Below are 23,502 nucleotides of genomic sequence, written 5' to 3' on the forward strand. Positions count from 1 at the left end.
AAGTATGCACATGAAAAATTCCCAATATTAACTGATATTGCGCGAAAAAATTGTGTCATGTTTCAGATCGACATACTTGTCAGAATCCACTTTTTCAAATATGACCATCATAAAAAATCAATTAAGAAAAACCAAATTACAAATGATCATTTGGATGATTGTCTGCGATTGGCCACTTCTTCATATCAACTTGACTATGAAAATATTGCAAGGTCCAAACAATGCCAAATTTCACATTAACTTTTTTTTTTTAATCAACCAGCATTTCCTGTAACTTGTGAGTTTGTAGAAAGTTTATTTTTCACTAAGTTAGAATATAATAAATTTAGTTTAATCCTTTATCCCAGTGAGAGCAAACAAAGTTTGCACCTGAAAATATCTTCAGGACTGAATATAGTGTTGTACTAACTTACCTGGGTAAGTAGTACAACATCAGGCAACTCGTAGCAAAGGTGGAGCAAGCTACCAACACTCCTATCCCAGTATCTCCCAAAATGCAAAACACATCTCCTTATGGATATGTATACTGTTATGCATTAAGGGATTGGCCACTACCCAGACTAGTTTCGACCTTTATTGAGGTCTCGTCAGTGGGAGCCAGGCCCAGAGTTGGAGATACCAGGTAGAAGCAGTAGCAAGGTCATCTTTACCTATAGGAGCTGCCAAAAGGTTTGCTACCTTTTTTTTAATAAATTACTCTGGATTTAGAGAAAGATGTTGAAAGTTTATTTTTCACTAGGTTAGAATATAATAAATTTAGTTTAATCCTTTATCCCAGTGAGAAAAAACAAAGTTTGCACCTGAAAATATCTTCAGGACTGAATATAGTGTTGTACTAACTTACCTGGGTAAGTAGTACAACACCAGGCAACTCGTAGCAAAGGTGGAGCAAGCTACCTAACGTCCAGATTATTTTATTTATTCCTATATTAATAGTAGAAGAATTTGTGTTCATCATATTTAATTATATATTATTTGAATTGAAAAATACCCTTTTATTTAATTTCTGTATGTAAAGGTATAATGTTATGTAATGCTTAGGCTTATGTACTGCTCTAATTGTTGTCATGGAGACGGAGTTAAAAATAGAAAGCGAGTGAGTTATGGATGTGAGATGGAATTGATGAGCTAGACGGTGAGAACAAGTTTGGCAGGAAAACAGAGTGAAAGGATATAAACGGAAAGTGAGAGTAAACAACAGCAGTGGGTCAGGAGTTGGTCGGCAGTCAGTCAGCACTAGAACTAGGGACTGGGTATAATTGGAGCACTCAGCACAGTAATGGCACTGAGAACAGTACAATAGAGATGAGGAAATAATTTATTAGCAGCACGGAGTTAAGTAAGAGGCTGTAGTACAAAGAATTAAGTGCTGTAATCAGATTACGAAGGATCAAAATGTAAATTGACAATTGTATTCCAGTGCTTTCAAGGAAGATTAGTGGAAAGCTGATTCTATTGTAAAGTAGTATGTGAGGAATAAGTGAATTTTCTAGTGCAAGTGTGTCTGCATATGTGATGTGCTGAAATTAAAGATTAAGTTAGTTTAAAGAAGATTACTTTTGAAATTTGCAGCTCCAGTGTGATAATTAATTAAAGTTTACGTGTGCCTCAGTGAATAATATGTGCAAAGATTTATTCCGGTAAGAACAATTGTACTTTATAGCATTTTAGAGTGAAGTTATAAGCGTTATCTCCTTCTATTAAATCCTAACATTAACTGTGGTGTTTATGCTGAAATTAGCTTAAGCTAGAAGATTAATAGTCTTCCCCCTTAAAGTGATAGCTATCTTTTGACTGAGCTATGTGATTTCTGACTAAGGGATAGATAAAGAATACAATTGTTAAAATATTTGCTGTGAATTTCAGTGATATTGAACTTTAGAACTATCTTTGTTCATTAGGGAGAATTTAGATTTAAAGGCTCAGTGTTTAATACCAAAAGTTAAAGGAATGTTGTGTATAGTTGAACAGAGTTAATTTGGTATTATCTTGTATCCAAAGTATGTTTATGTATATATTATATAATCCTGAATTAAATGTTTTGTTTTATTGATTTCAGTTTGTTGTTAACCTGATTCTTTTCCACTGCACCGTTCATAAAATTATCGGACCTAGCGGGAACCTTAAATGTTAATGTAAGATTTGGCCTATATGTAAACATTAGACTGCTAAAGTTAATTAATATTTGATTACACTATTTTGCATAGACAAACCTGAATATAGGGTGGCACAGTATAATAAAAATTTCCCTATATTTGGATTAGTAATCAACATACAATTAATTAACCTTAATAAGAATATCGTTAAAACAAGATGGCGGATCAAAAGACAGGAAGGACGATCCAACACTACCATGTTATGATGATAATCTGTATTTTTACCCTCATGCCTATCCGCATGCATGCAGATAGGCATGAGGTCGTAAAGTGTCACGAGAAAAGCTCTTTAAATCCTTATAATTATGTAATGTACATGAAACATTATACAGAACAATTATGCATTATACTTAGTTGTATCAGCTGTTAGAATTAAAGAGTTATAAAATGATAATTTGATGTAAAATTAGGAGTAAGATAAAGTGCATGCAATGTACACTGTTATTCATAATCTATATGGATCATATTATGAAGAGAGTAGCATAAAACAACTGTAAAAAATGGAAATAATACTCAGCTCAACTCAGAAAATATCCAACTGTTCTTAATTGAGAACCTATAAAGCAAATAAAGTACTTAATTATTTTCATATTTTTTAATGATGATGATGACGATAAATTAAATTTCGAAATATAGAATAAACAAAGATGATGTGATAAGAACCAAATGAATTAATTTGTAATTGAGAAATTAGTCAAAATACTAAACTAGCAGCATATAATACACTGTTCAAAGTAGTTTTAAGTTAGGAATATGAGAGATGGGCTAGAAATAGAGTGTGATCAAAGTCTAGAGAACACAGACAAAATTAGTGGAGTAAATAGATGACATCAGTGGCAGAATCATATTAAAAACAAAGACCTTATAAAATAACTTGACAATGTTAGCATTCGAGAATGTGAGAGTACGGCTAATCTAAATGGTACAGTCACTTTAACAGAACAAGAGAGGAAAGGCTAGCAAAATGTCTGAGTAGTGCAATTGGAAGAATGATGATACATTGTGTCCTTCAATTGGAAAAGGCCTAAGTTCAATTCTTGTTGTGACAAGAGATATATTTACACGTTTTTTTCAATTGAAGGTGAGTTAGCTGATCTCATATGGAGATAACAGGGTTTTTTTCTTCCAGAAACTTGGGTTTTTCACCCTGCATACATACAATGAGCCATGAGAACACGTGCAATTTACAAACAAAAAAAATACTGGTGGTGGCTGGCAGTAGATGCTATTGTGTGTAGATGATGATGATGATGATGATGGTAGTGGCATTCTGTGTAGTTGGTGGATTAAGTAGTGGAGATGCAGGGTTGTAGAGTAGTGTGCCCTCCCTCAATTTGTTTTTTGACCCTTTGGAGGTGTTATAATAATATAACACTATATAATTGAAGGATGACAAAGTCATGGTGCACTGATAAAGTTAAAAGCGCCTTAGAAGACTGAAATGTTATATGTGACCAAACTGGAGTTCTGACAAAAATACAGATCAATTTAGAAGGAAACTGTTAATAGGAAGCCAATAACACAAACTTAATCATCTATTTTTATTATAATATCCTGTACACTCCTTGAGGTTGCATATCAGGAAGTTATGATGATGAAGATCCTGCAATTAAATGTGAAATACAGTATAAATGTCGCTTGGAGAGACTGCTGCTGGAAGGTAGAGAAGTGAATAGAGAGAATGAATCAGATCAAGAGGGGAGTGATGTGGAAGAGCAGGAGAGTAAGACAGGAGAGATTGAAGGAGTGGAAATGAATGTGGAAGTGAGTGGTATGAGTATAGATAATGAGAGAATGGGTGTGCAAGAGGAGCAGGGAAACGGGGAGGCTCAGGGTGGACAGGGATACACAGCGTGAGAAAGGTGGATGCTCCAAGAGGAGGTGAGAGAATGTGTAGGCAGGAAAGTAATGGGATGATCAGGGATCAAAAGGAAACAGATGGAATTGCAAAGGGTTCTAAAATGAAGAAGCAGAAAGGGAAATGGCCCCAGTCCAGCATGGAGAGATCACATCGAGTGAGTGGTATCAGTGGAACTAGCTGTAGATCCAGAAATTAGTTGTTGTGTTTGTATACCAATGCTAGAAGTATAAGAAACAAGGCGGATGAAATGGTTGCACTAATTGCGTCTGTGCACCCAGAGATTGTCGGAATAAGTGAGACATGGTTAGATGAGGATGACATCCTGACAGGAATAGAGATGGAAAGGTATGATGTGTTTCGTGAGGATAGAAGGGGTAAAAAGGGAGGGGGAGTGCTATTGATGATAGAGAAAGAGTTATGTCCATACAAGGTAGAGATGCAAGGGGGAAATGGGGCCAGTGGTTTTGAGGCAGTATGGTGTGAGATAGAGGTGAATAGAATAAAATACTTGGTGGGATGTTGTTATAGACCTGGTAATGTGGATGGTGGTGATAGTGAAATGTATAGTCAAATAAGCCAAGCAAATAAGAAAAGGGTGATCATTATGGGTGATTTTAATTATGGCAATATAGACTGGAATGAAGAGATAGCAACTGGAAGTAAAGAAAATGAGTTTCTTGAGTTTTTGAGGGATAACTACCTCAGACAGTATGTAACAGAGGGCACAAGAGGATTAAGGGTCTTGGATTTGGTCATCTCATCGGAGGATGTAATTATCAATGAGGTATCAAATCATCCACCAATTGGTGAAAGTGACCATGAGGTGATTACTTGGGTGGTTGCCAGCAGTGCAAGGACCCCTGTGAAAAAAGGGTATATGTGGAACTACAAGGGGGGTGATTATGAAGAGCTCAGGAGACAGCTTGCAGGTGTAGCATGGAATGAGGAGTTAGCTGGAAAAGAGATCAATGCAGCTTGGGGGATTTTCAAAAAATATTTAGTGGATGCAATGTCTAAATGTATACCACGGGTGAGAAGGTTAAATAAGTTAGGTGTGAGATGGATGAATAAAGAGATTAAGCATGCAATACAGAGAAAAAGGGCATTGTGGAGGCAGCATAAGAGAAGTGGAAGTAACCAATTTCATGAGTTCTACAAAGACCAGGCAAGGAGAGTGACTTGGTTGGTGAGAGTAGCTAAAGAGAGGTATGAACAGCAGTTAGCTAATGAAGCTAAAAAGAATCCTAGGGAGTTCTTTCGATATGTAGCCAGCAAAAGAAAGAATGATTATGGAAGGATGACATTGATTGGAGGAAATGGTATAAAGACAGCTGTTGCAGAATGTGTGGTGGAGATACTTAATGAGCAGTTCATAAAGATCTTTCAATCTTGTGAATGTGACTTCATGGAGAGATTAAGAGCAGTTGATGATGGGGAGGAGAGACTGACTGTAAGTGAGCAAGAGGTGTTTGGGGAGTTGAGTAAACTAGATGTAAATAAGGCTGTGGGACTTGATAATATATCACCACGTATTCTGAAGGAATGTGCCAGAGAGTTGACACCTGCCTTGACATATTTTTTTAATACGAGTCTTGCACTTGGTCAAGTCCCTAAAGAGTGGAAGGAGGGCAAGATTGTGCCACTTCATAAAGGAGGTGATCGAACTCAAGCATCAAACTATAGGCCTATCTGTGTGTCGGGTGTTGTGGTTAAGTTGTTGGAGAAGCTTGTGAGAGCTAGAATCCAGAGTTGGGTTGACAACAATGGTATAATCTTTGATGGACAGCATGGATTTGCTAAAGGGAGGTCGTGTTTTAGTAATCTACTTACTTATTACAATAAAGTGACTGCTTCCTTGGACAGAGGAGAAGGATACACAGTAATATACTTGGATTTCGCAAAAGCTTTTGATAGAGTGCCTCATGATAAGTTGACAGTCAAACTAGAGCAGATGGGGTTGGATATTAGATTAGTGCATTGGATTGGAGACTGGCTATCTGATAGGTATCAACAAGTTGTGTATGGGGGTGCAATATCCAGGAAAAGGAAAGTCACTAGTGGAGTGCCTCAGGGATCTGTTTTAGGGCCATTACTATTTAACTTGTATATTAATGATATTGGCGAAGATTTGGATGGAGATATTCAGTTGTTTGCAGATGATGCAAAGTTGGGAAGAACCATAAAGAGTAGTGAAGATGTTGTGGCCTTGCAAGAAGACTTGAATAAATTGAGTGATTGGGCAAGCAAATGGGGGTGTGAGTTCAATGTTGCAAAATGTAAGGTTTTAAAATTTGGAAAACAAAGATGGGATGCAGAATTTATGCTTGGTAAGAATATATTGTTGGAAGTAGAGGAAATAAGAGATCTGGGAGTGATAGTGGATAAGGATCTAAAATTTAGGGGTCACATCGCCAAAATTGTGAAGACAACACAAAGACTTCTGGGAATGATGAGGAGGACACTGACGTGTAGAAGTAGGGAGATTCTGGTTCCATTGTATAAGGCTTTGATTAGGCCACACATGGACTATTGTGCCCAGATTTGGTCACCTGGTTTTCAGAAGGATGAGGAGATGTTGGAAAGGGTCCAAAGGCGACTGACTAAGGTAGTTTCTGACCTCTGGAATGTCGAGTATGAGGAAAGATTGAAAAGATGTAATTTGCAGAGACTAGTGGAGAGAAGGAAGAGGGGAGATATGATAGAGACCTACAAGTTGGTAAGGGGTTGCTATAGGATCAATGGTGGAGAAGTTCTACAGCGAATAGTGGGAGATCAGGGGAGAACCAGAGGTCATCCCTGGAAACTGTATAAAGAGGGTGTGAGTAGGGGAGTGAGAGGCAGGTTTTTTTCGTGCAGAGTTGTGAATGATTGGAATGCCTTGCCTGAGAGTGTGGTGTCTGCAAGGAGTTTGAATGTGTTTAAGACCCGGTATGATGAGATGTGTGTGAGATAAAAGGACCTCCTAGATGAGTCTTTGACTCCATGAGGTCTTGTTTAATAATAATAATTTAATAATAATAATAATAAATGTTTATACATATATATTCAATGGAAAATATAAAGAAATCATATTGCTAATTTTATAAATCTAACCTTATAAATATAAATCCTTAAATTTTATCATTCATAATCACTAATATTTACCTGTGTAATTGTTAAATATATACGGTCTGTCAGAGGTGTGATAACTAGCCTTCCATTTAAACCCATGTATTCATAACCATAATTGAATACTCCACTGCACTGTCGTACAATCAATTCATCTGGTTCTCTTTCCCAATAAAAGCACAACTGACTTTCCCACTCAAATTCTTGAGCGTCCAAAATACTGAAAGAAAACATTATATAAACAAGATATATATATATATATCTTTGAATTATACTCTCAAACTGCAATATAAATGTGTGTGTGTGTGTGTGTGTGTAGTTGATAGTTCTCTAGTGAGATATATCTACAGCATAGTAGATAACTGTCTTACTACCTCTTGAAGTCAAGAATATTTGTTAATGTCTTAAGTGTCAGATGAATTTATTGAGACCATCATCCTGGTCAGGAGTCCTGAAGTGGGAAAAAAAAAATTCTTTCTGGAGCAAGCTATACAGATTATCTAATCCTTAAGCAAATCTGAGGATATTGTATAAAACATTTACAACCTTTCATGGGTTGAGATTTACATTTAAAAACATAATAATAATAATTAAACTACAATAATTATACTAATACTTTTTTTCTCATGTCAACCACATCCACAAAAGGAGGTAATGCTTTAGCATAATAAATGGTGATCTCACACTTCACAATAAAAATCATCTACTTCCTAAATGCTTACACAGTCATCAATTACTTCTATATTATATTACAGAAATAAATTGCTTCATCATCATCCAAATCCATATCTATTTCTTATAAATTAATTGCAAAATGTCTAGATTTCGTTTCTTATTTAAATCAGTATATCTTGCAGCTCTTAAAAATTTTATTTTGGATGATATAATTCTTTTTTTTTTGTTATTATTATTTATTTCATTTCCATATATTAACAGATTTATTTAAAATGCTGAATATTCTTCATCTTGCATTAAAATTTCATTAATTATGCCAACAATTTTGATAATTTATCAATTTTAAAAAGCATTACCAATTTGATTTCATCCATAATGGTTAAGAATAATAAAAGCAGAAACTAAAGAAAAGGCCTGCCTAAAAGTCAGTCACTAAAAGACTCCCGTATAAGGTGGCTTTTTCAACAGAGAGATTAAAACATTAACAGAAGATTAAAAATATCATTGAATCAATTGAAGAATAATGGTTAAACATTTCTGGTATATTAAAACAGGCAGCATTTAAAAGGTTGGGCAAAATGAAGAGATGGTCTTATAAGATCTCTCAGATAGTGAGATGAGGATATTTCTAGGATTGCAGAAGATCAAGGAAACACTTTAAAAAAAAAAGTATTTATCAACCAGATCAATTGAAGATAAGACTGAATACAACAAAAAGACCACTGTGAGCTTCTAGATGAAAGATAAGTTTCTGTGATTTAGCAGTTCTCTGGGAAGCTTTTGGAACTAGAACAGCACAAAAATTTACTGTTCCTTGATATCTTCGTAGAAATAAATGAAGAGGAAAAGAGGCTATCCTTTTCCATATACAGAGAACCTAAAACAACAGGAAGATTTTCAAATGCCTCTTCACATCGCCATCCATTACAAAAGATAGAGATAATTAAACTTTACAAGATAGAGAATACAATACATCAAGCGCACTAATTAAAAGGAATAAAAATCTGCACTACTTGAGACAGAACCTCACACTTAATGGTTATGAACCCAAGACAATGAGCAAAATTCTTAATTCATCTCCTGCAGCAGCCTTACTTAAACAAAATTTTATGAATGCAATCATGCTACCTTACAACAAGAATGTTCCAGGCAAAGCAGATATATTGCTCTGCAAGTATATTTTTCACTTGGTTAGAGTATAATAAAATTAGTTTAATCCTTTATCCAAGTGTGAGCAAACAAAGTTTGCACAAACAAAGTATCTTCAGGACTGGGGTAAGGTGGTACAATACCAGAGCAACTCATTGCAAAGGTGGAGCAAGCCACCAACACTCCTATCTCAGTATCTCCTATAATGCAAAACACATCTCCTTGCGGATATGTCTAATGTTATGCATTAAGGGAAGGCCACTACCCAGACTAGTTTCGACCTTTATTGAGGTCTCTTCGGTGGGAGCCAGGCCCAAGTGGAGATACCAGGCAGAAGCATTAGCAGGTCATCTTTACCTATAGGAGTTGCAAATGGTGTGCCACCCTTTTTAATAAATTACTCTGGATTTAGAGAAAGATGTTGAAAATTTATTTTTCACTTGGTTAGAGTATAATAAAATTAGTTTAATCCTTTATCCAAGTGTGAGCAAACAAAGTTTGCGCCTGAAAGTATCTTCAGGACTGGGGTAAGGTCTGGCTACTCACTAGGTCTGGCTACCCACTAGGTCTGGCTACTCACTGATGAGACCTCAATAAAGAACTAGGTCTGCCTACTCACTGATGAGACCTTCCACTGATGAGACAAGTTCCAGATTTAGCGGCCCCGAGAGAAAGCTCCATGTTCCAGTCTTCTTTTGGATTCCAGTTGCCAGTTACCAGATCCCGAGAGAGAGCTCCTATTCCAGTATTGTTTGGTAAGAACCCTTCTAGTTTTTCTTTTGTTGGTTTTTATTTTTTGCGGCCTCGTTCCAATCGGTGCAGGTCCGTTTTAGGGTATTTCCTTTTGGGGACTGAAATTTGCTATTCCGTTGGTAAGGTATTTGCTTTTAAACAATGTCGAAATTCTTGCCAAGAGTTCGTACTCTCGGGATCGAAATTGACCGAAACATCGACAAAGCGACGTTTGTGAGAGCTCTTCTCAAAGTCGTCAAAGCAGAAAGTATTTATGGGCTTACCCCTTACGGGGGGGGGTAGATTCCAAGTAGTAACAAACAACATAGAAACAAGAGAAACGCTCCTTAAGGGTGTAGAATGTGAAGGGAAAAAATACCTACCCTTCCTAGTCGGAAGTATTTTAAAATCCATAAAAATTGACAGGTTTCCACTCGAATATCTAGAGAAAGGGGAGGAAATCATTAAAACCATTTTCTCCAAGTGGGGGACTGTCCGAAACGTAACATTCGGACAAGACGCGGATATCCCAGAGTGGAAATCAGGGGAAGTGAGCATTTCAATCGAGATGAAAACCGAGGTCCCCAACTTGATTTTTTTAGGCTCAGCAAGAGTAATAGTCAATTATCCAGGCGTAAGAAAACAATGTTTTCGGTGCACCGCTTTGGGTCACCTTAGCGCTCACTGCCCGAAAAACAACACATGCCGCAACTGCTTATCGACAGAACACACATTGAATCAATGTGAGTCACCGTGCCGTAAATGTGGGAACACATCCCATAAAATAGATATTTGTCCTAATAGGACCCTTGCAGAAAGAGCAGGAGGCTCCATAACACCTGCGGCAGTAGCCATTCCTAAGCTCACAACACAGGACTCTCGAGCTACCGGCCGGCCAAACAGTAAACGAACCACAAACAACTGAACCAGAAGAGTTTCCAGCCCTCCAACCGCCAGTTACTGCAACGACTACTGGGAGGAACGCAGAAGGGAGAATTAGGATGAAAAAGAAACAGAACACTATGAAATCTTACACCAATGAATCGGAAGGCAACAATAACAGTACAGAAACAGAGGAAATGGAAATCAACACCAGTACAACAAAATGACCCATCACACCGGAAGAAGAAGGAGAAATGAAACGAAATAAACAGGATACAAACACCGGTTCTTCTCACGCCATTACAAAACCGGTAAAAAGAAAAGAACCCCGATATGAATATTCGAATGTAACAGAACGAATCCTATTCTATCTTAGGAATAAACCCGAGATAAAAAACAAAGTCCACACAGCTGTACAGGAAAAGGGAGACGTGGCTTTGCAATGTGAAGGTGAGCTAGAGAGTCTTAGAATATGGCTCAAGTTTGGGAAAGTCACTTACGACCGAGCGGAATGGAATGAATGCTTGAAGAGAATATGGCAACTTAATGATGAAGAGTCAGTACACGTACTCACAGTGATGGAAAACGTGGTAAAAGACTATGAGGAAGCGGTAAGAGATAGCAGGGCAAATATGACATAAAAAATAAAAAAAAATAAAAAAATAAAAATAAAAAAAAAGCCCCTTCTAAGTTTCTTGGTTCTGTTTTTGTATGTTCACGCTTAATCCACATAGGAGGGGGCAGACCTGAGAACCCGAGCGGCGAAGGCTTACAGCGAGGCGGTGCAGCTCCTTGCGGGCTGCATCACTCAGGCCAGGCTCTTCCCCCGTTCTTGCAGTACTTTTCTGTTAATTCACCGACTTTTGTTGTTCTCTTTATGCGTGTTCTAGCTCCTTTGTTGTTTCTGTTTTTGTTGTCCTCTTTATGCGTGTTCTAGCTCCTTTGTTGTTTCTGTTTATGTGTGTCCTAGTTCTTTTGATTTTCAATTTATGTGTGTCTTCCTGCATTTGTTTTTTCACTTCTTTCATCGGCCAGACATCTGAAGAGGTGGCTGGCCGGAGAACGCGGAGGAGAACGGATGGAGGGAGATAATGTCGGAGATCTGCTTGGTGCTGGCATTTAAGTCAGGCCAGGTGGATCGACTGAGGCCTCTTTTAACTACCTACTACTATCCACTCTATCTTTCTTCTCCTCTCTCTCTATCAAGCTGACTCTCAGCACAACTTTTTTTTTAAATCTAAAGAGGCCAGTGATGAAAGGCATGAACTCCCATTCTACCTCAATAAAGGTCGAAACTAGTCTGGGTAGTGGCCCTTCCCTTAATGCATAACATTAGACATATCTGCAAGGAGATGTGTTTTGCATTATAGGAGATACTGAGATAGGAGTGTTGGTGGCTTGCTCCACCTTTGCAACGAGTTGCCCTGGTGTTGTAGGTACCTGAAGATACTTTCAGGCGCAAACTTTGTTTGCTCACACTTGGATAAAGGATTAAACTAATTTTATTATGCTCTGCAAGTACAACATCAAAGTGGCTTTTTTACCTTCGCAAAAAATCTCAAGATTCTTAAATCCACCAAAACCTCCAGATTACCCCATGAAAAAACCAGGCACTTATGAGATTTGTTGCTATTGTGCCATTTGTTATGTAGGCCAGACAGGAAGATTGGGAGAGATCCATATGTCTGAACATGTAAAAGATGTCAAAAAAAAAGAAGACAGCACAAATCAGGTTTAGTTCCACACTACCAGCACAGGCCATCAGATAGTTTGGCAACAAAATGCCATATATTGATTATGATTGTTTTACAAGAAAGTTTATAGAAGCCTCGCAAATGCTTAAGATCCTCACACAATGTAATAAAAATGTTACACCAAGTATGATCAACTTTTATTAAAAATCTCACTGGCATGGACATAGGATATGACATGTGTGATGCCACAGAACATGATAGCAACAACTAGCAGTGTGCCAACATACAGTAATGAATTTAGCATATTTATTCTGGTTTCTCATTTGTATATAATAGCTGTGAAGTAATCATAACATCTAATATGTGTAATTAATTGTTTATGGGCTTTTGTTGTGGAAAACCTTTTTTGTACTAGTATCCATGATGATGTAAGTCTGATGACTTACAAAACTTGTCAGGTTTTAATTGCTTATTTTTCATTCAACTTTTTATTTACATCACAATGTAGTGTCAATACTGAAAGCTTCCCACAGAAAGAACACCTTAACTAAAATAAAAGTGGGAAAATGACACAGAGAAACCTGGAATAATAATGGAATAATTTCCCTTTTTTCCTAATGGCAAGTCCTAAAAGAATGAAAGGTGATAAAAATTAATACACTCTACAAGGGGTGAGAGATAGACTGAACCTACAAATTATAGGCCAGACTGCATATCTGGAGTTGTTGTTAAGTTAATAGAGAAGGTGAGGACAAGGATTCAGAAATGAGTTGATAATAGCAGCATCCTTTATGATAGCCAGCATGGGTTTGTTAGGGGGGGAGGTCATGGTTTAGCAGTCTGCTTATATAGCACAACAAGGTAACAAATTCAGTAGATAAAGGACATGCATATACACTGATATACTTGGATTTTGCTAAGGCTTAACACACTGCCACATGACAAGCTAGAAGCTAAATGAAACAGATGGAATTATATAACAGAATGAGTTGGATACCTTATTGACAGTCAGATAGGTCTCAGCAGTTTTTGTCTGGAGGGGTGGTATCCCATCTGTAGTACTCCACTACAGATCCCTGTAGTGGAATACTACAGGGATCTGTTTTGGCACCATTATTGTTTAATTTGTATGGTAATATCATTTGAACTGGCTTATCTGGAGATGTGTAGCTGTTGCCAATCATGCAGAGTTCTGAAAGGCTATGAGTAGTAAAGAAGATGTTGTGGAAATGCAGGAGGATCTCAACAGACTATGTGAGTATGCAAGTGAGTTGAGTAAAGTGCAAGGTCTTGAAATCTGGTAGGCAAGTTTGGGATGCAGAGTATTCATTTAATGCAGAAATTTTGAGGGCAGTGGAAGAGATTAGAGTCCTGGGAGTGATAGTGGACAGAGACTAAAAGTTTACGGGTCACATTGCTTACACTATAAAAACATCACAACAGATTATGGTAATAATGAAGAGTACACTGACATGCAGAAGCAAAGGGGGTTACTACTACTATAGTCCATATGTATATGGACTACTGTGCATAGATTTGGTGACCTAGTTTTCAAAGGGATGAGGATGTATTAGAGAGTCCAGAGAAGGTTTATTAAGAAAGTGTCAAGTCTATGTAATGTCAGATATGAAGAGTGATTTGAAAGAATGAAAGATGCAGAGCCTTGTGAATAGAAGGAAAGGAGATATGACTGAGATAAATAATTTGGTGAGGAATTGTTACCAGATTGATGAGTCTTGATAGACTTTGTGTTTCTTAGGAAGGATCTCCCACGATGAGTCTTTTGACTCCATGGAGACCTGAATAATAATAATAATTAATGCGGAAATTTTTCAAAGAACAACAATATAACAACTCACCATCCCTGGAAGCTGAATAAGATAGGCTGCAATCAGTGAAGTGAGAATCAGATTCATTGCATGGAGAGTAAATAGTGGGTGGAATGAATTGCTTGAAAGTATGTTGAGTGTGGAAACTGTGAATGGGTTTAACAAGCTTTTTTCAAGAAAGCGTATGGACCTCCAGCGATGAGTCCTTTGACTCCATGAGGTCTGATCTTAATATTTTTTTTTTTTTTTTTAAAAACATTTTATTATGTCTCAGTATAAATTACATACAATAATAATATTTACAGTATTTACAATAAGGATTATACAGAATTTCTGAATTTAGAATATACATAATTATTATTATTATTATTATAATAATAATAATAATTTATTTATTTTTTTTATGTCTCAGATGAATTGCATACATAGTTGCTGTAGTAATTATATATATATATATAATATTTATAATGCATTACAAGTGTGTATAACAGATACTTGCAAGTTAGTAATTTTCTTCCTCGAAGCTTAGCAGAGCTTATCTGAGGAAGATAATAGATGACAGAGGGTGGTGGTTTCATGGTTGTGTTCCTATACTGGTCACAAGCCAGGTGTTGATTTTACTGTTTGTTGGTACGTGCTTGAAAGACTTCGACTGCTATTACAGTTTAACTTTTTTTTTTCTTTTTTTTTTTTTGTGCAACTAGGGTTGGATTTAGACATGGTGTGTTTGTTTCTTTGTGTTCTTGTAGTGATAGTTTTTGAGAGGGGAGGGGGTTGCCATAGGTGTGTGTGTGTGTGTGCATGTGTGGTGGAGGAGAAACAGGAATTGCTCTAATTTTCATTCTCGCTATAATATTTATATAGTGCCTGTTTCAGCTCACTGTATGTTCCTAGGTTTCTGTTGTCGAACGGCAGTTTGTTTATCATGTCAGGTACGTAGAAGTTTCGGGTGGCTTTGCCGTAGTGATTGTTGTACTTATATGTTAGGTAGTTTGTTGACTGTGGTCTTGTTATTTGATATGTTGTTCTGGTTACTCTATATGTTGGGCTGTAGTAGTGTTTTAACATGACTGTGTAGTGGCATAAGTGTTTCACCTTAAATATTTTGTGTTTCATCCGTGCTTCCTGCACGGATGAAACTTAACAGGCAACCATTGTAGCCTGTTAAGTCTGTAGTCTGTGCAGAATGCATATGATGTGACTGCATATCTTAAAATGTTTTCACATAATGCTTTATAGATTAGTATTTTTATGTGGGTTGGAGCAATGTCTTTTAATCTGTATAGTTTGCTTGCTATTATCCTAAGCTTGGTATGTAGGTAGTTTATATGGCTATCCCAACTTTGATCAGCATCAAAGTGAAGTCCAAGATAGCGTGTTGTTTTCACCTGTGTGATGGTTGTGATTTTAGGTTCTGCACTAGGAGGATGAATGTTTGATAGAGATATTTAGTTTCTATGGGCAGGGTTTGGGAGTTTTTGAATATCATTAGCTTTGTTTTTCCAGGGTTTATATATATGCCGTTTTCGGTTAACCAGTTAGTGATTTGATTGATGTCGTGTTGCATATTTTTGTAAGCGATATTTGCATTGTTGTGAATGGATACTATTATGGCAGTGTCATCTGCATACTGGAAGATTTTACTTTTTAGGAGGGAGTTGGCTTATGTCGTGTGTGTATATGTTAAATAGAATGGGAGATAGGACAGCTCCTTGCGGTACTCCACAGGTTACATGTACCTCTTTGCTGTATGCTGATCCTATACGTGTGATGTGCTTTCTGTTTTTCGTGTATGCTTTAAACCACTGGAGAAGACGACCTCCAATTCCGATATGGGTAAGTTTCGTTAACAAGGTTTTATGTGTTAGTGTGTCAAATGCTTTTGTTAGGTCAATGAATACCATTAATGTTATTCTGTTTTTATCTAATGCAGCGTTTATTAGATCTGTGAAATCTTTCAGGAGTGTTGCTGTTCCTTTATTTTTTTGAAAGCCATATTGTGTTTTGGGTATGATTTGAAATTTTTCAATGTATGTGGAGAGTTTCTGATGTACGATGCGCTCCATGATTTCGTTGATTACAGGCAGCGTGGCGATAGGTCTGTAATTACTTATTATGTTTCTTTTTCCCTGTTTGTGTATGGGTGTGATTAATGCAGTCTTCAGTGTTTCAGGTATGTGTCCCGTTTCGAAGATTTTATTTAACAGTTTTTGTATAACTGGAAGTAGGTTGGTTGAGTTTTTCTCGATGTCTTTTGGTCTGATTCCGTCTATCCCCGGTCCTTTGTAGGGTTAATTTGTTGAATTGCCAGTGATAGTTCTTCTTTTGTTACTGTGGGGAACCACATCGACTGGGTTGCTCGTGGACCTAGTGGAGAATGTTCGCTTGTGTGATGAAAGGTTGTTTCTTGTAGCTTTTGGACAGAGTTCACGAAGTGCTGATTAAAGTTCTTTGCCAACTGTTTGAGGATTTGGGATCGCAGGCAAAGCTGTCTTTTATTGTTTCTGAGGCAGTGGTTCTGTGTATATTGTCCAGCATTTCATTAATCAGGTGCCAGGTTTCCTTTATGTCATTCTGAGCTGTTGTTAATTTGTTGCTGTAATAGTTTCTTTTTGCCGTTCTAATCTGGGTTGTTAGGAGATTCCGTTTTCTTTTGTATTCAGCTTTTAAAGCGATATTGTTCGGCGACTTCTTAAGTTGTTTCCATAGGGCATCTTTTCTTTGTATGTCTGTTAGTATGTTGTCTGTTATCCATGGATTTTGTTTCGTTTGGGGGCGTATTTTTATTTTTGTTAATGCTTTGTTATATATTTTGTTAAATGCAAGTTTAAGATTATTATATACAGCTTCAGCAGAGTCTAAAGATGCTATCTGCATCCAGTCTGTTTTTCTGATTTCATCGTTCACTATTGCTTCGTTTACAATGCTATGATACTGTTTTGTAGTCTCAGTAATTTTTATGGGTTCTGGTTCAGTGTGTAACTGCAATGATGTGAAATAATGGTCTGCTAGTTTGCATGTTATGACGGCTGCTGTGTGGCTGTTTGGAGGGGCCCTTATATTTATATGATCAATGCATGTTGAGGTTGTTGTGTTTCCGACTATCTCTTCTCGTGTATACGACTGTATGGATGGGGTTATGTTATATGCTGATAATAGGTCTAGGTATTGTTCTGTGTTGTTATTTATGTTCCTAATGTTTATATTAATGTCTCCTATTATTATCAATTTTTTTTAGGTGCTTACTTTCGTGGATGAAAGCCATCTGTTTAGTTCTTCCTAGGAATTTTGTGGTGCTTAAGTTGGGTGGTCTGTATATTGCGTTTAATATCAGGGAGTTTTCTTGTTTGATGTTTTTAATTTCGATGCATATGTTTTCTGCGTATTCTAATTTATAGTTTATTTCTGTTACTTCTAGTTTATATTTGGTAAATATTATTATACCACCACCTCGTTTTGTTTGTCTGCAGTGTTTGTGTTGTTGGAAGTGTGGCATTTGGTAGGATGATGCCTCTTCGTTTGTCGTAGATACTTCAGTCAGTATTAAAATGTCTATTTTGTCTATATCTTCCTTCAGATAAGCTTGCAGGGTCAGCCAGTATTTTTGAATGCTTCTGATGTTGATGTGAAGAATAGATAGTCCTTTTTTGGGGATTGTCAGTTGTTTCCAGAATGTGGCAATTATCATGTTCCGGGGTGATTACGTCTGCTTGATGGTGTGCATTCGTGTAGGTTGGTGTCCTGTTCCTTCTTTACGAGTTGTCAATATTCCTTTCAATGTGACAGCCTGTTGAGGTTATCTACGGATTTTATTTCGATTGGTTTTGTGTCTTGTGTCTTTCTAAGGAATATTTTGCTGTCTCTTATCCATATAAACTGGTAATTGTTTTCTGTTTTTACTTTCCTTGCTTGGTAGAATATTTTCTGATAGTGTGGAGTAAGGTATTCAGACAAGTATATTGGGGTGTTGTCGTGGTCTCCTTTCAGATCCTTTACTACTGGATTTTTAATCCTGCTAGCTTTTATAAGTGTAGTTTTTGTTAGGCTGTTGGTGAGTCGCACTATGACGGCAGAAGGACGGGTATTATTTTCTCTTTTCCTTTTTTGTGGTAACCGATGCACTGACTGGATGTCTCTTGATTCAATGGGAGAGCCGATTTTTTGGCTTAGTTGTATTACAGTGTCGCTTAGATGTTCCGTAGCTATTTCTGGGAGACCATTTATGAGGAGGTCATTTTTGTGCTGCTGTTGGTTTGAGAGCTCGTACTGTTGCTTTAAAGAGTTTAGTTCTTGCCGTAGGTCCGTTGTCTCTTTAATTAAATTATGCTGTCTTTCAGTTAGCTCTTTGATGCAGTTTTTAATTTCTCTAATGGTCTGTAACATACCTTCTACCGAGTTATTATTAAATTTAATAAATTCCTCATATTGGTTGAATTTTTCTGTAATTTGTGCGGTATGTTTTTTAAATAGTTCTCCAACAAAATCGATTAAACAGTCTTTTAGGTTTTGTAATCTATTTTCAAGTAATGCATTTAAAGATGGCTCACCTGGGTTTCCGTTGTTGTTTTCTTTGTTTTTAATTCCCTCTGTTGTTGATAGCTGTTTACTGCCTGCGGTTGTTTTCTGCATTGGCTGTTTTCCGCCTGCGGTCGAAGGCGACGTTCCTTTGTTGTCTCTGCAATGGGGACACTTCCACTCGTCACGATTCTTGTTTGATTTTCGCTACCAAGTAGTCTCAGACAATCCTGAACATAAAAAATGCATGTTTCTTTGGCAGTTCCTACATGTTACATGGTTTTCTTCACCCGTTAGGTCTTCTTGGCATTTGTAGCACTTCATATTTCTTGTTTGACGATCTTGCTGTAATTTCTAATATGGCGTCTTCCTTTGTTCTCTTCTCGCGTAGGTGACCAACGTATACTTCGAACTTTGACTACTTATATTTTACTTATTACTTAACAGATACTTACAGTTTTTACATCTATATGTTCATCTTGAAGAACAGAGTTCACTGATGTACTTTAAATTTTAATTCACAAGAAAAGATCTACTTTGCAACTTAAAATATGGGAGCATCGAAATAGCGTGCTTGCGACTGCTTGCTGCTAAAGCGCCCTCTTTTCATGTCTAATTTTAGAGCAAGGTTTAACAAAATTTAATCCCATAATTTATAAAATTTTAAATAATTTGAATAAAAAAAAACAAGAAAATGCAAGAAAGTAACTGATAAAACTACTTGGCTACAGTAAATTTTTTTTCACAAGAAGTGAGGATACTTCATATGCAAACTTTGTTTGCTTGCACCTGGATAAAGGATTAAACAGGAATATAATTTTTTAGTATGTTTACTTTAATTACATGGCTACAATCTTTTATGGTCACAAATTACAAAAGAATTAGAAATACCACAATCCAAAAATCATCTAGCAGAACATATTTCTATATAGGAAATGAATGATATATTGAAAAACTTTTCTATACCATGGCAATTGCCCCAAGCAGTGTCCTGAGTTTATCATGCTTTCTAGCTCTGTAATTTCACATACACTCCTTAAAAACTGAAAATTTCACACATTTATCCACTTCCAGTCAAGATTGCATGATCATTGTCACCAACTGATAGCATTATGGTTATCTTGGTGAGACTAATGCCAATAGGTTTCGGATAATAAAAACTAACCAATGCTAAAATCTCTCTCCCCTTGTTCCAGATACTCCTGACATTAGATATATAAACTGGAATAATGAAGTAGGCAAACAGCAATCCTTAACACTTTATATTAAAGATTACTGTTTGCCTACTTCATTATTCCAATCCTTTTCTGTGTTGTTACTAGTAGTACTATCTTGGGCATTTTTTGTACATTCTCAAACCTCCAGCCTCACTGGTATATGCACACTCATAAACGCCAGGTAACATCAGAGGTGTTTACCTGGCGTTTATGAGATCCCATGCTCATGCAAATTGTCTTACTTTGGTCAGACAGGTAGGTCTGTTCAGAAACACATCTCAGAACATCAAGACTACATTCGTCTTTTCAAACTGCAGAAATCTGGTGTCTCCCAACACAGAGTTGAAAATTCAAACCATAGGATCCATTGGGAGAAGTCGAAACTTTTATACAGATCTTTATATAAATATGAACATTTATATAAAGAAAGTGCTGAAGCCCTACTACACAGACCAAATTTAAACTGCAACGACGTTCTTACTATTCCTAAAGTATGGGAAATTGTCATACAAAATTGTGTAAAATAATCTTTATATATATATATATATTTTTTTTTATTCTTAATTTTATTTTTATTAATCAAATTGTATTCTTATTGGCTTAAACCAATATAGAAAATTATGGTACAACATGACAAAATTTCATGCTGGCTGGAGCGTCACCGGTTAAACAAGGCCCCCGTTGTTTTTGCCAGGGAACCAGGGCAAACAGTGAAAAGTCAGCTACTGGAACAAATCTGAAAACACACCACAACTCAACATCACCAGAGTTAAAGATCGGTACTATCAACATAAAAAGCCTGAATGGCAAAGAAATCGAGCTAGTTGAGGAATTAGATAAGTACCATATCGACATAATAGGGGTGACTGAAACAAAAAAAACAAAAACTGGTGAGATCATTCTGAACAATAAATAAATGTTATATTCAGGAAATGACAATCAAGGAAAAGAAGGAGTAGCCATAGTATTCAACACAAAATATGAGGCAAATCTTCTTGAATGGCAGACAGTCTCAAGTAGAGTGATGTGGGCAAAAACAATGAGACTTATTTGTGCCTATGGTCCCACAGAAGGTTCTACTAAGGTAGAAGTGGAGGAATTTTTTGATGGTCCTTGTTGGGATCTAAATAGCGGATTAGGAAATGATTGTCAGACATACAAAAATTTTTTGGGAAAATTTGGAGAAAAGAGCAAAGCCAATAATAATGGCAAATACCTGTTGGATTTCTGCTCAGGACATGGACTGGTTATTACTAACACCCTGTTCCAACATAAAAATGTGCACAAATTCACATGGAGAGAAGAGGCTAGGAATAAGAAAAGTCTCATTGACTATGTTATTGTTGATAGTGATGTTTTCTCCCTAGTGCAGGACACCAGAGTGTACAGAGGATTTGAAATTGGAAGCAATCACTATTCAGTCTTGAGCAGGATAAAATTGAATTTCGTATTGAAAAGAATAACATGTAAGAAAGTTTTAAAGTGAATAAAAGTTGAGCAGCTCTCAGATGTGAACTGTAGACAAAATACACAAAGATTATTGAAGAAAAAATGAAAGAGTTTGAGAACCAAACCTTGGAGAAAACTCTGATTGATTCAGCCAGAGAGGCATGTGGTGAGGTTGTCTGCAAGAATAGAAAAATCAGAACTCCATGGTGGACACAGGAAGTTAAAGAGGTAGCGAAGGAAAAGAAGAAATCATATCAAAAGTTCCTGGCAAATAAGTCAGCTTGTTAGAGAATACAGAGACAAATGTAAGAAAGCAAAAAACTGTGTAAAACTAGCTAAACAAAAGTCATGGGAGGACTTTGGCAAGAACATAGAAAATAAATATCAAGACGGTGGTAAGATATCCTGGAGTTTGTTGAAGAAGCTTAGAAATGGAGGAAAAAGTGCTCTAAAAGGAGTTACAGATGATAAAAGTGACATGAAAACAGGAGAAAAAGATATCCTTGAAGTGTGGAGTAATTACTTTGAAAAATTGCTAAATGAAACAAGCAGTGATGACAGCACAGTGGTGAAAAACACTGACCAAGCATTCAGTCAGGAATACATATCCATACTTGAAGTAGAAAAAGCCATCAAAGGCTGGAAATGTGGAAAGGCAGCAGGAGTAGATGATATTCGACCAGAAATGCTGAAATATGGTGGTATAAAAGTCTTACAGTTTTCTGAACTATGCACTGCATAGTTCAGAAAGCCTAGACAGAGGGACGAATTCCCGATGATTGGAGTAGAGCTCTAATAGTACCCATATATAAAAAGGGAAATAAAACTGAATGTGAGAATTACAGAGGTATTTCCCTACTGAGTGTTCCTGACAAGATCTATACAAGCATACTTGAGAAACGGTTGAGAAGAATTGTGGAAGAAAAGCTGGGTGAAGAACAAGCTGGATTCAGGCCAAATAGAGGCTGTCAGGATCAGATCTTCACTTAACGACAAATAGTTGAGAAAGCATGGGAATATAACAATGATCTGTATTTAAGTTTTGTCGATCTGGAAAAGGCATATGACAAGGTGCCAAGAGAGAAGCTATTCAATACGCTACAGTTATATGGTATCAATGGGGCATTATATCAAGCAATACTTAGTCTGTATTTGAGTTGTAAGTTGGCAGTTAGAATTGAAGGAAGTACAGGAAGATGGTTTAATGTTAAATTAATGTTAAATGTTAATTTAATGTTAAAGACAGTTATGGTTGAAGAAAGCCAGAATGAGAGTGAAAATAGTGGCTTGATAGGGAATTGCGATGTATAAGATGGCAATGAGAGCGTTGATCTAAGAAAGAGTGAGAGCAACTATACAGAAAGAGAAAATGGTTTGAATGATAAAAAAAATGAGGAATTATTTGTAGGAAGTGAGATCACTAGGTTGCGAGCAGTGATGCAAAATGCTCAGGGGCAATTATAGCACCTGCAAAACTCTTTCCAGAGTGATTCGGCAAACGCAAATAAACAGCGTAAGAGTGGGAGAGTTTCTGAAATGAAGGAAAGAGTGTTGTATGGTGACTCGTTATTAAGAGGAGTGACAGATGGGAGTGTAACTAAATCGTACTTACCGGGTGTGAAATTTAAGGATGTAAGTGAGAGTATTAGAGTGCAAAAACAGAGGGTGAAAGAATTTATAATTGTGGCGGGTACGAATGAATTGAAAGGTGATAAATTTTTTATGAGAGAGGACTTGAAAGTATTGTTAAAGGTAGCGAAAGAAAAGAGTGACAGAGTTAAAATGGTGAGTCTGTTGCCGCGGTATGACAGAGAGGAGTTTAGAAGGAGGGCCATAATCGCAAATGACATTATGCGCAGGTTATGCAGGCGGTGTAGTGTGGAATTCGTGGACGTGTGGAATGAGTTTGATGGGCGAAAGGACTTATACAAGATGGATGGCCTGCATTTGAATGGACTTGGTGTGCGGAGACTGGAAAAAGTATTGCTGAATGAAGTGAAAATGGATGTGCAGAACCAGAGAAACTAGAACTACCAAGGAGGAGGGGGGGGTGGATATGCAAACTTCAGTGATACAGTTGAGTATAAACATGTATATAATGTACCCAAGCCAGCACTAAGGAAAAAATATGGGAATGGGACATTTAGAATAATGCATCAAGATAGGGGTAAGACAAAGGGATCACTGCATTTCATGTATAATAATGCCAAGAGTATTAGGAATAAGAAGGAAGAA

At 36.9% G+C, this 23,502-nt stretch overlaps 1 protein-coding gene across 1 annotated transcript in view; it reads right to left on the bottom strand.

The window, feature by feature from the left end:
• The window catches only part of Dhc98D (Dynein heavy chain at 89D), a 1,285,966-nt gene that overhangs the window by 751,875 nt on the left and 510,589 nt on the right, over positions 1 to 23,502 (bottom strand). The window contains exon 28 of the mRNA XM_090406627.1: positions 7,162 to 7,345. Coding sequence (XP_090262753.1) covers positions 7,162 to 7,345 — 184 coding nt within the window. The remainder of the gene's footprint in view (positions 1 to 7,161; positions 7,346 to 23,502) is intronic.

The sequence above is a fragment of the Typopeltis vanoorti genome, chromosome 16, assembly GCF_054136105.1.
Source record: "Typopeltis vanoorti isolate ZY-2024b chromosome 16, IOZ_Tvanoo_1.0, whole genome shotgun sequence".
Lineage (NCBI taxonomy): Eukaryota > Metazoa > Arthropoda > Arachnida > Uropygi > Thelyphonidae > Typopeltis > Typopeltis vanoorti.